This window comes from Odocoileus virginianus, chromosome 16 (genome assembly GCF_023699985.2).
Source record: "Odocoileus virginianus isolate 20LAN1187 ecotype Illinois chromosome 16, Ovbor_1.2, whole genome shotgun sequence".
Lineage (NCBI taxonomy): Eukaryota > Metazoa > Chordata > Mammalia > Artiodactyla > Cervidae > Odocoileus > Odocoileus virginianus.
The window spans coordinates 29,651,732-29,665,392 of NC_069689.1; the positions used below are offsets into that span (position 1 = coordinate 29,651,732).

General features: G+C 34.9%; 1 protein-coding gene across 7 annotated transcripts in view; it reads left to right on the forward strand.

Annotated features, from left to right (window-relative positions):
• RALGAPA1 (Ral GTPase activating protein catalytic subunit alpha 1) overlaps positions 1 to 13,661 on the forward strand; it is a 195,892-nt gene that overhangs the window by 80,964 nt on the left and 101,267 nt on the right. For 3 of the 7 annotated variants that reach the window (XM_020870530.2, XM_020870532.2, XM_070478029.1), the window contains 4 exons: positions 579 to 719; positions 8,098 to 9,642; positions 11,386 to 11,510; positions 12,423 to 12,639. In XM_020870530.2, the coding sequence (XP_020726189.2) occupies positions 579 to 719; positions 8,098 to 9,642; positions 11,386 to 11,510; positions 12,423 to 12,639 (2,028 nt within the window). Of the gene's footprint in view, positions 1 to 578; positions 720 to 8,097; positions 9,643 to 10,327; positions 10,409 to 11,385; positions 11,511 to 12,422; positions 12,640 to 13,661 lie in introns of all 7 variants that reach the window. The other 4 variants (XM_070478030.1, XM_070478031.1, XM_070478028.1 and 1 more) reach the window with 4 other exon arrangements.

Sequence of the window (13,661 nt, forward strand, 5' to 3'; positions counted from 1 at the left end):
TTAAACATTCTTCTTCTATCAGGAACAGATACTAACCATGAGATTCAGTCCTTTAGATTATGAATTACATACAATTCTCTAAAAAAGACCTGTGAGTAACTTTGAAACTTTATTAGGGTAAAGTATGAAAGTAGGAATTTGCTCTTGGAATTCAGCTTCATTAAGAAGAGTGGCTCAGAAAAATGCCCAAATATGGTACCCAAAATCTCTTGAAACTGTTGGTATGGGTTCTTTTCAGTGTTTCTGTTCAACGAACTTTTCAGTCTTTAGTTTTGAGAACATAGTGCTAATTAAAGTGTATGCTGTTTTTAATGCTACACCATTGTAATTGCTAATAATGAAAAACAAATCATTTTCCTGCTTTACACAAAGAATTTACATTTGAAATGTCATGTATGTTCTCTGATTTCTTTTCTTACAGCTTGCCAGTATTTGCCGTGCTGAAATGTTTTAATTTAAGATTTCCTTCCTTTGTATCTTTTAGTTTTCTCTGTTGCTGCTTTTTCTATGACACAAGCCTTTCATTATAGTCACTCTTCTTTTTTCCTTCCCCACTTCTTTCTTTTCCTTTTTTAAAGCCATGAGAAGCCGATCCATTGGTGAATGTGCTCTGCCATCGGCCTATATACGCAGTGCTAAAAGTGCTCCTGTTCTGATCCATACTTCCAAACCCTTCTTGCCTGATATTGTTCTCACTCCCCTTTCTGATGAGCTTTCAGGTAGTGCCACCTCTGCTAATTTCTGCACCACCTTTTTCACTTTTTAATCCTTCTGCTTTCAAATTTTGCTTAATCAAATAAACTCTTCAAAGTTAATTTCTTTGGGGGAGGTGTGGGAAATTGGGAAAGTGGTTGAGAAATCAACATTTTGAGTTATTTGAACTCTAATGCTATCCTTGCAGTTCATTCTGGAAGTGCTAAGTTTAGTGCTGTGCCAATGACCAATATTTGGGGTTGTAAATGGCCGGGGGTTTTTTTTCTGTTCATGTCTGATTTTTTTTCTTCTCAGGTAGTCAGGTGAAGTAGTAATGTATATTTATTATTTCTTGTATAATGTCATCATCTGACTGAATATATGGTAAATATTAAATAATGCATTCTCCACCATCTGTAGTAATGAAATTTAAGCTAGGGGAATCAAGTATATAAGAGAAAATTTGCTTTGGAATACATCTTTGTATTAGATTATGGTAGTGTATAGAATTCTGATAACTAATTTTTAAACCAAATAACAAAACCATTCTGTGAAGCCCCAATTTCTAAGGAGCCTCAGAACCTTTCCTCAGAAAGTGGTCAGCTTTCCACTTCTGCCTCGGGTCCTTTATCTATAATATTGGGATGATCTCCTCTTTAATAAGGCATAATTAGCATAATAAAATCCATAGTTCCTAGGTTCATTTCAGTTAGATTTGAGAATTGTACACCCCTCATCATCTTTCATCCCAAACAAAATATAGAATATTTCCATTACTCCCAAAATTTCCTAGAGACACTTTCAAGTCAGTCTCTCTCTCTCTCTCACACACACACACACACAGTCATTTCTACCACCTTAGCTTAGTTTTTTCTTTAAAAATTTTTTTCTGTATGACTAGAATCTTATAGTGCCTTGTCTTTTAGACAGAAGAAGTTTGTTTTTAGTATACACTTGGTACTTGAGCAATGCAAGGGTGAGGGTTGCTGTCCTTCCACATTATCCAAAATCCATGCACATTATCCAAAGTCCATGTATATGTAACTTTACAATGAGCCCTCCACTTCTGTGATTTCACATGGGCAGATTTAATCAACCACACATAGTGTAGTCCTGTAGTACATATTTATTTGTAAAAACCCACAAATAAATGAACCCACACAACTTAAGGGCTTCCCTGGTGGCTCAGTGGTAAAGAATCCACCTGCCAGTGCAGGAGAGGCAGGTTCAATCTCTGGGTTGGGAAGATCCCCTGGAGAAGGAAATGGCACCCCCTTCAGTAATCTTGTGGGGGAAATCCCATGGACAGAGGAGCCTGACGGACTGTAGTCCATGGGGTTGCAGAAGAGTCGGATGCAGCTTAGTGACCAAGCAGCAGCACAGCTCACAGCCCTGTTCAAGAGTCCGCCGTGCTTATTGTGCAAAATGTGCTGGCTTAAGGAAAGTTACTTGTGCATCCTTGGGTTTTTTCCTGTCGTTTTCTTAGTAGTGTTTCTCTCATATTGTGACTTTTGGTGAGGTTACTGATTTTTATTTTTTAGCAACCTATCTTTGTACCCTTTTAGTTCCTAATGAACTGTAGGCTTGTGTGAGAGAAGGTGCATTTTTATTAATAATGTTATTTCAAGTTCCTGAAGGTCCCTTCCACCATCCCTAATCCTGGTAAGGTCAGACATTTTTCCCAAGAGGAGGTACATAAGTGAAAGCTAAAAAGGAGCATGAACTGTTTTTCATAGTTTAATCTGTCCCCCTGATGTAAGCGGGCTTAGTTGAACTCATAATAAATACTTCCTGGGTGCATCATCTTAAGAACAGGAGTTGAGGTTTCTATAACTGCTTCACAAGTGAGACAGTGAAACTACCCGTAGATAATCACTCTGGCTTTTGGTTAGAAGTATAATTTTCCAGAAAAATATTTACCTGATACTCTTGAGTACACATGGCAAAAAGACACTCCTTTTAATTCTTTTATATTTATTTTAACATACTATGATTTCCTTCTAAGAATGAACTGTCAGTTTTCAGTGTACCCTATTGTTATCTAGCCCTTTTTTCTCCTCCAGTATTCTGGGTTAGTTGACCATTCAATCTACATTGTTGTAAATGTGATTCTATGTGGTATAACTTTATATAGATAGACTAAACTAATTGACTCTCTGAATATCCTTGGAGAGTTTTTCTTAAGCTCCGGGAACTATTTCAAGGCCATTGACATAGTCAGTGGCATGAGTTCTTTATCGAACTCATCTGATGTTGAACAAATGTTTCTTCCCAGATGTGTGTCTGTCTCTGGTTTTGATATAATATCCTGGGGGTTGCAGGAGATCTTTATTTTTTAAAGCTCTGCAGTTAGTGCTGGTGTCTGGGCAGACACACTTTCCGTGTCGCGTCTCCTGTATCACCAGACTGTACTTTTATATATATGGTAGCCCAGTCTAGCAGTCTTTATTTTCCTGAAAAAACAGAGAAGTCAGAAATGTCAATAATTTTTCTTAAGTAAATTAGCTTTCACTGCCAAAAATAATACTTTCATGATAGAAGGCATGTAAAAGAACATAAGCATGGTAGGCAGTTGACTTTTGCAACTGTTGTTAATATTTTCTAACCAAGTACTGTCTCAGTCTGAAATTGTTTACAGGCCCACTTTCTTCCCAATTAGTTCTCAAAACTGCTAATTTGTTTGCCACATTTGATGCTGTTAAATTCCAGGCTAAGCCATGTTACATAGACTGCTAAGGTTGTTAGCAGTACTTCATTATTTGAATTGAGCACTGTAGAGCAAAATGTTTTTGATCTTTCAACTTTTATTTTCTGAGTATCAGGAGAAAGAAGATGGTATGTCTCATGCCCCATCTTGTTCCTAAGATCTGCCTAATCAGGAGAAGAATTTCCTATCTAATCAAACAAGTAGGCCCTTTGCACAATCAAGGAATTTATTCCTTCTCACCAATATGGGATAGTAATTTTCTACAATTTTTGCACCTAGAACACCAGCAGATTCTAGTGTAATTCTAAATTAGAATTTTTTTCACTGAAATAATTTGTTAATTCTTTTAAAAGTACATCTCAAGAAAAATTTGAAGCTAACTTAAACACGGTATTATTTAACATGTTTGCAAACAAATACTAAATCTGTATAATTTTCTTATAAAAAATACATTGGTAATTTATCTATTTCCAGAATTGGAGTCAAGGAAACATTAGAAGGGTAAGAAGATGATAGTTTAGTATTTTAAATATTGCTTTTCAATCTTTCTATATGATTTAATGATGTGGATACTGCTTTGAATTACCTACAAAGTGAACATCTAGTCTTAAAAAGATGTAGAGTTTTTGCTAGCCTCTACTAATAATAATTCTTAACTTACCTTGAAGGTACATTTTCATTATAGCCCAAATAGGCAAAAAACAAAACAAAACACTTTTTAAATTACATAAAGGACATTGTCTTTTCATTCAGGTAATTCCAAAAAAAATCTTGAGCCTCTAAATTAGAAACATCAGTTTCTACATATATTAATGTAAATGATTTTATGAATTCAAAAGCTATAAAAATATTGCCACTCATAGCTGCTGTTTGTGATTAACTGGGAATAGAATTTAGCTTTGGTAAAAGGGATTTGGGTACTTTTTTCTGTACCTCGTTTTAGAAATTATTAAAATTTTCCAGTAGTATCTTAGTATTATAAATTAAGTTTTTCCCCTTGAGAAACTAGCTTGATATTTTACTAGTTAGCAGCTACTAGTTTTTAATATAAAAGAAATGCTTCCCTTCTACCAGTATTTATTGAGCCCCTGCTATGTGACAAGAGCTATTTCAGACAATGTGGATATGGTCATGTTAATATAAAAAAAGAAAATCCTGGAAAATGGTAAATTTCAGTGAAGAGTTTTTTTTTGTTACATGTTACAAGCTAATATTACACTTTCATTTACAGCTTATCTTTTCAAAATATCAAAGAAAACTTTTTTTGAAACACAACATTCAGAAAAAGCTATGTTTTAATCCAGAGATGATTTCCAACACTTTAATGGTAAAACATCATTAAGCAAACCTAGAGATGAAACTTGACATTTCAGATACTTTTTAGGCTCTATAGGAAGCATTTTTTCAATGTTCACTTATTTTTTTAAGTTTATTAAAAAACCTTTTTCTTGTTTTGTTCAGTCATTGGTTAGTGATTCTTTAGATTGAACTAATTTAATTAGATACTTGTTCAAGGTAAAATGTAAGCAGCGTAATTAAATAGTTTTAAAGGCCATGTCTGTTTTAACCTGTTACTACCCTTATTTTCAGCAATCCAATACAAAGTTTATCCATTGTGTTTTTCTGTATAATTTACTAATACTTGTAGTTGACCTAAGTTTTGATTCCTAAGACTCTTAGCTTTATAGAGATAAATTACTGTGCTGATTTATCATTTATTAATAGTAATTTTTAATTATTTCATGAATGTATAATATATATTATTCAGGAGATGAGAACATGGACTAATTTTTGCCTTCCTTCAAATCCCAGCTCTCCTCCTTCTAGCTGTGTATCCTCAGGCAAGTCTTGCAGTTTCTTCATGTGTAAAATGGGGATAATACACCTAATTAATGAGACTATTGTGAGGATTAAATGAGTTAATATATGTAAGATGCTTAGAACAGTGCAGTAGGAAGGACTATACAGTCGGTCCTTCATATCCAAGGTTGGTTGAATGCAAGTAAACCTGTTGGTTTGGAGAGCCAACTGTATTTATTATACTTGGCCATTTTATATAAGAAACTTGAGCATCTGTGGATTTTGGTTTCCATGGGGCCTTCTGGACACCAGTCCCCAACGAATACAGGGCAGCTGTGTATGATTGAGCTGTCATTTAGACATTATCTTCAGTAAGGTTCAGGGTTATTTCTTTAAACTTCAAGGCTTGTTAGAGTCAGTTTTGCTTAATTTCAAGTGCTGATTTTGATTTCCTCTCGGCAGTTACTTTCTTCTTTGATTTTATGCAATTAGTATTAGTGTTACATGCCCGGGTAAGAACTGTATTTAAAACTTAAAACTTTCAGAAAGCTCTTTTGTTGAAACTTAGATTTATTAACAGTACATTATTGTTAGAAAAATATTTTCATTGTCTTCAAAGCCCTTGCCCTCTTAGACTTGAAAGTTTTTTAGATAGTCATATGTACTAACAAAAGTTTAGGGAAAAAACAAGCTGAAATAATGGCTAAATTTCCTAACATGCAACATGAAGACTGGACTTTGGAGGAAATGCCTAAAAACAGAACTTCACAGTAATCTTTATTGGTTTCCTTAGAATGGAAAAAGTATGAGATTATCAATAAAGGAAACTAAACATTAAAACTAATGTTCAACTTTTTTCCTGAAGTTCATATATTTTCTAGTCTCAGCATTAGATTTTAATAAGGTTTTAATATCTTGACTTTAAATTTGCAGTTAAAAAATAATTCCAACTATAAAATTCTTAATAATTTTTATAGAAAAGTTATATATCTGTATTCCTTGATGAGTCCTTTTAGAATATTTAGTGGGAAGAAACTGGAGTGCATGGTGAATATAATCACTTGGCAGAGATTCTTATGACCTTTTATGGGACACAAACCAGAAATACTTAGCATTTGTCAAGATGCACAGATATGAATTACTTATCTACTACAGTAATACAATATGTGCATAAAGTTTCTGCGGAAATACTTTGTTTTTCATTTAGAAGAATTTGTAAGTGAAGTGTATGAAGAAGAAAGCTAACATTTTTTAAAAGTATTCTCAATGATAAAGAGTTGTTTCAACTTTAGGAGATAGTTTATATTTGATGTATATTGGGAGTCTCAGTGTATATCTTCAGGAATATAGTGTGATTTTAGTATATCACAGACTGCTCTTGATTTGAATTTAGTATAAGGTGGCTCCTTTTGGACCTCATACAAAGAAAATGATATCAGTGAAATAGCAGAGATACCAGCCTCTCTTCATCCCTCACATAGATCCTGAGAATATTTTTAATTACTGTACCCATCTTATAAATGAGAAAACTTGCTTCTCAGAGTCTGGAGTAAGAAAACCTAAGTTTTAGATCTTGCCCCATTTCAGTAAATATATCTGTGATCTTGGACAAGTAACTGTTTTCTCTGGATCTAAATCTCATTTTCGTCACTTATAGTTCTGTTACTTTTAATCTATGCATTACAAGCCTAATGAATACCAATATCAGATTTTTTGACTTTTGACTCTTTGTCCCTTTTTCATGAAATTTGTTGGTATTTTTCTGTCTTCTAGTAAAATGCCAAGATGTTTTTGTAGACATGACATTTTATCAGTAGTAAAAGTTTTAATTTGTATATATCTCTACAATTAAATAGTATTTCATATTGTGATATTCAATTTTATATATATTTTTGAAGACTTATCATATACTTAGCACTTCAGGCACTAAAAACAATGTAATGACTTGGAACACTAAGCCTGCTTCTCAAACTTGAGAGAGTAGTTTCCTCTCTTTAGGACTCAGCTTGTTCAGTAGGAGAGTTAAATAATCTATAATGTCCATTTTGACTCTCAAATCTGTAATTTTTAAAAGAAATGTAAGAAGCTGTAGGTGCATTTTTTAGGGTTCGATGGTTACCTAGTGGAATGGGCCAGTGTTTGGCAGAGGAGATTTCTTCCTAGTAGATTAATGCTGTTTGTGTCAGAAATGAAAAAATACATTTTTTTTAAGCAGTGTATTGATTTTATTTGATAGGATGAATAGATTTTTCAGGGTAGGGGTAAAGAGATTTTAATAGTATAATAAAATAAAGTAAAATACCTCAGTAGAACAGATAACTAGTTTCCTGACTAAGAGAACTTTAGGAAGAGGATGGAGATTTTCTTGTGTAGTAAGTGATCAAATAGATAAGCAAAATTTGAAGAAAAGGTGATGTTTCTTGCCTGATAAGGAAGGAAACAGGAATTTATAAGACCCTATGAGTTTCTGTAGTGGGATACTAAGATCAGCTTTTTTGTGTTAAGATCTACTTTTTTCTACCTGAAACTTTATTAGGAAAAATTTAATAGCAAGTTTGAATTGCTTGATTTATTGGCACAGCTCTATCTTTAACTGCACTTCCAAATGTTTCATCACCTCACTGTCTGTTCTATGCATGTTAACATTTTAAAATGTATTCTGATAGTTTTATAATTCATTTATACTACATGCTATATTGGCTTGTGCCCATCATTATTTAAAAACAAATTTGTAGATTTTCTTTCATTGAGCTTACAAAAAAAATCTCAAAAATTTTTACTTTTAAGCATATGCTTAGAAAATGGTTGAAATTAATACTTATTTTTTTGTATTTGTGTAGTTTCTACTCTATAATTTTTTTTTCTTTTCTTTCTTTCTTTTTTTTTTTTTTTTACAGATATTGATGATGCTCAAATACTTCCTCGTCCAACTAGAGTCAGACATTTTTCGCAAAGTGAAGACACTGGAAATGAAGTTTTTGGTGCTTTGAGTGAGGAGCAGCCATTGCCTCGAAGTAGCAGCACTTCTGACATCTTGGAACCATTCGCTGTTGAACGAGCGAAAGGTGCAGTTCCTGTCATTGACAGTTCATCCCGCCACGCACCGAGCTTGCAGAGTTCCACAGAGGCTTCTTCAATCACTAGATCCACTGAGAGCCACATCACTGATACTCAGAGTAGAGAGTCTTCTCTGGAAGTTGGTGATAGCATATATGACCATCTCTGTCACTTAATAGATCCAGTAGAACTTGCAGATTCAGCTTTTGAACAAATCCAGTACATTGACCTTGAAGGAGATGATGATCTTCTTTCCTCCCTGAAAGAATATTTTAAGGAAACCCAAGAAAGTCACAGTAAAAACGAGTTAGATAAAGATGCAGCTTCGCAGGAGGTGATCTCTGTTGCAATAAATAAGGATGAAAGATCATCCTTAGATAAATTAGAGTACATAGACCAGGAAAGTAAATCAGAAAATACCACCTCTTTTGTTGGAACTCCTGAAAACATACAGTTTCAAAAAGAACCAAACTCCACTGTCTTCACAAATATTAGTGCACCCAACCAGTTAGACAGCTTTATGAAAGCAAAAACTTCTGAAAAATGTAAACAACTAAACAATGATAAACAGTCATCGGAACCTAGTTTAGGTAGCCCTTGTGATAAAGAAAAGAGAAAACATCTGTACAGACAAACAGCCACAGAATTAGATGCCTGTATAGATATAGCACTAGCTGAAAAGGTTAAGGGTGTGCAAATTAATGAAAAAATCACTGTCCCACATGTTTTGCATGCCAAGAAAACGACACTAAAAGCACCTGTTAACCGTAGAATGCCTCATGTTACAAGCGCTAGCAAGCTTTCTCCAACTAAAAGGAGCTTGTCTGAAACAGTAACTCACAGAGCCAAAATCATGAAAATTGCTACTAAAAAACGAAATAGTGTTCATGTTACTTTTAGACCTTCTACTGAGTCAGTCCAGTTTTATAATCCTCTGGAAAACAAAGAGGCTCCATGGAAGATGAGACTGCGAAAGCTCAGTGGCTTTAGTGGTGGTAGTAATAGCAACATCAGCAACCCCCACGCCAGCTCCACCGGTGCGGCAGAGCTGGTAAAGCCGGGTGTGTACAGGCCACTAGACCCAGTTAGTGCAGCGGCAGCAAGCAGCGAGACAGTTCAGGAAACGACAGAGATTCCCACCGCCGTATTACAAAAGGGAGGAGGCGCAGCTCATCAGTTAGGTAGTCGTAGTACTATTAAGTCATCAAGTCACGAGGCAGGACTACAGCAGGGCTCCCTGGGTGGCGTTTATAAAACTGTTGTCCATGCTCTTTCGAAGCCGAAGGCAAATGTTTCCCCACAGAGGCAGAACAGAATGCCACCAGAGGCTCCACTGAGGGATCTGTACAGTCATGTAATGGGCTATTTTGGAAGGAAAGCTGCAGGTGAGCACTAACAGTGTGCAGAGCGCAAAAGGAGAAGACAGCACCAGTTTGGCTTAATGCAACTGAAGCAAGCTCTAAGCAATCAAAAAGCTTTGGGATGGTCACTGCTTTCTCTCTGTTTGGTTATGCATGCGCCTTTCCCCAGCTGTATTTTTCCCAGCATAAAGTGTTTATTTAAATTACTAATTTCCCTTATAAAGCATTTAGTTAAACCTCTTTGCTGCTGAACAAGATAGAGAAGAGGGGATACAGGAAAATTTAATGACCTTCCAAAGACTATCTCAATCAAATGTTTTTAGTGTTTACTACATGAACTTGAAATTAAGATTACTGAGGAGTTGGAATACTTTCTCCCTTGCTCCCCCAGTAGTTTACATTTAAAAGGATCCCAGCTCTAGATAATTGGTTTCATTTATTTTTACTGCTGACTTATTTAATTTCTTAATGTAGAAAATTATTTTGACATAATGTAATGGAAATCAGGGTCCTACAATGAAAACCAACATTTTTAGTTAATTGTTGTTGGAGAGGAAATTATTTCTTAAACCTCAAAGTGGGCTTAGTTACTTTCATGTACTCCATTTCCAAATAAGCTGTAGGCTTTTTAGTTTTGCATTCATTTGTATAGAATGCAAATCATATCCTTAAAACACTTATCATTACTTTCTTTTTTCTGAGATTTTAGATGTGCATAAAGGTTTCATGATAGCCAATCATGATTTAGATATGGAACCTCTATGGACAGATTACAGAAAGCAAGATTATGGTAACTGTTTTCTCTTATCTTGATTCAAATTTAAAATAACTGTACAGTTATAGAAAATTAACTTTCAGCAGTAAGGTAGGTTTTGATTTTATTTGTTTAACATGGTTTTGTTAGCATGATTAACAGAACGCTGCATCTTGCACTGAGCCATTAATGCCACTTGAGGGCAGTATTTGACAGCTTAGCAAAGCCTGGCCAAGTAGTATAAAGATAATGGTATTTCACAGTGAGTTCCTGACCAGTATATTTTCCTAACCTGAAATGCTTTGAAGTTCATTGGGAATATTAACAGTGTTGATTTCCTTTGGTTGTGGAGAAATCCCCTTTTCAATGGCATAATAGTGAAATAAGTAGATATCTTACTTTCTGTCAGTTTCCCAAGTTTTAAAATGTCCATGTTAATGTAAATCACAATGTAGTCTTAAAAAATTCAAAGTAACTATGGTTTTTTTTTTTAACAGAAAAAGTTTTGTGAAAATCTTTTTTTTTTCCAAACAATAAAATTAGATTTTGTAGTGAATAGAAACAACATTATGTCAAGATCATAGAATTTAAACGTATTAATATCTTAACTTAAAATTCAGGGGATATATTCCTTGTAAATATTCTTTGGGGAAGATGGATTTCTAAATTATTAAGGCTCCAAATAGAAGCATAGAGACAGGAAGAAAGAAAAATATACCAGTTTCTTTATAGACAATATTAACCTAACTCCCAACTAGTGCTTATCTATAAGCTTTCTTGCTGTTTAAGGTTGTACTGAAGATTGACTAACATCTGCTTAGTTAAATAAAGTAAATATCAATTTACTAATTCTTAAAATTAAATCTAAAAGGAGAAAAATTACTCTTAGATGCATGTTTGGCAAATAATTGATATGGCATAGGTAATTTGTTGTGGCTGTTTTTGTTTGTTTTAAATTTAGGAAATGTAGTTAAGTCTTTACTCACTATATATAGTTATTTATTTGTTTTTAGTCAATAAAGAGGACATGAGCACAAAACTGCCTCCTCTTAATAGTGATATTGGCAGCAGCAATGCTAATGTTCCTGATCTGATGGATGAGTTTATAGCAGAACGACTTCGAAGTGGTAATGCCTCAGTAAGTGTTATTTTATTTATTTGTTTTTAGAGAGGAGGGTAGAGAAACTAAAAAAATACATACCTTTTACATATATATGTGTGTGGTACACATGTGAAAAATTTTATTCCAATCAGCCGTCACCCCAAATTTAGGGCTTTTTTTAAAATTAAGATTTTTAAATTACATTAGCAGAGTGAAAGACTGGTATACATGGTTGCTCAGCTACTGCATTATAAGCCACTACCTTGCTAGCTCTTTGTTTTTTATCTTTGCTCTTAGGGTGCTCTGATGCCTGCTGCCAGCCATCAGCAGGAAAGATAACAGTAGAGGTCTTCTGGCCCAATTCCCACAATTTTAAATATAAATATATGTGAAATTATATAGATAAACATATGTGGAGTTGCTTTTTTAAAAAAGAAAGCTATTTCACTTGGATTTCCACTGTCTTCAGAGAAATTCTGCAGTTCCATTACATTTTCCTTTCTTGTTAAATTTTTCTTTATTTTGGCTGCACCACACAGTTTGCAGGATCTTAGTTCTCCAACCATGGATGGAATCTGGGCCCCGTGCAGTGGAAACCTGAATTCCTAACCATTGGACCACCAGGGAATTTCCTCTTCCATTGGCCTCTTTTTTTTTCCATTTGAATTTCTTAACTTAATATTCATTTGATGGATCCTTTTAGGTCTTCAGAGTCTCAGGCCCAGCACCATATGATATTTGACTCTTTGATTTAGGCAGACCAACAGTGCTTCAGGCTCTGGCTCCATACAGTTACGTAGACTCTTCAGTTAGTGTCCCCGCCCCCTGCCCCCATGCCCTAAATTTCAGTACTTACTGTGATGATTATCTTGGAAATTAAAGATTTCAGATGCTTAATGAGAACTAAAAACAAATTTTTTAATGGTAAAATTTTTCTTGAATTTTTAGACTATGACACGAAGAGGAAGTAGTCCAGGTAGCCTCGAAATTCCCAAAGACCTCCCTGATATTCTGAATAAGCAAAACCAAATGCGTCCTATTGATGACCCAGGTGTACCCTCAGAATGGACTTCTCCAGCCAGTGCAGGGAGCAGTGATCTTATCAGCTCAGATAGTCATTCGGATTCTTTCAGCGCTTTCCAATATGATGGCCGAAAATTTGACAGCAAGTATCTTTTTACTGCTTGAGCAATATGGTTTTTTGTTAACTTGTTTTCTGTTCAAGACTGACTTGTGAACTACATAACCATCACCTTCCTCTCTAATGTTGGTTCCTATATATGTATTTTGATTTCATTTTCAGTGAAACTTTGTAAGGACTTGGGGGATCACTTCAAGTTGAGACTACTTTGTTTTGCCAACTAAAGGCATAAAAAAAAAAAAACACTTTTCTTTCATAAAACAAATGGTATCTTAACCAGAAACATAGAAGAGGAAAAAATTAGGATGGACTTGGTGTTAGAATAAGGGACAGTAATGCTTATGAGAGGGACTGTTTCATGCGGTCATTTTGAGGGACCACTATCTAGTCATGGGGGCTTGCCTGGTGTCTCAGACAGTAGAAAATCTGTCTGCAATGCAGGAGATCTGGGTTTGATCCCTGTGTCGAGAAGATCTGGAGAAGGGAATGGCCACCCACTCTAGTATTTTTGCCTGGAGAATCCCTTGGACAGAGGAGCCAGGTGGGCTCTAGTCCCTGGGGTCGCAAAGAGTCAGACACGACTGAGTGACTAACATTTAACATCTAGTTACGGCAGGGCTTCAGTGTGGTCAGTACAGTTACATTCAATGTTCCATTACCCAGAATCTTCCTTGAGTAATCATTTCACATTGAAGTGACATCAGTGATGTTACATGGTGCTGTATTACTACCGCATAGCTTTTCTGCTATAATTCTGTATTACACCTGGCAGTCAGTGAAGGATACCAACATTTAAAAGAAGAGAGTCAAAATCTTGGGAAGGAAGTTTATGAAGAGCTGGGAGATTCAATGGAGAATTGTATTTCTTGCCCTCGTAGATTATATACTATAATCTTGGACTGGAAATGAGTTTTAAGAGAAAAATTACTTTTACCACATATGTGCCATTTTTATGTTATATATCTCTTCCAGAGATTGTGAAACTTGAAAAGCAGTTAGCTATATTTCCATCTATCAGAAAACATGGATATGAATAGTGATGATAT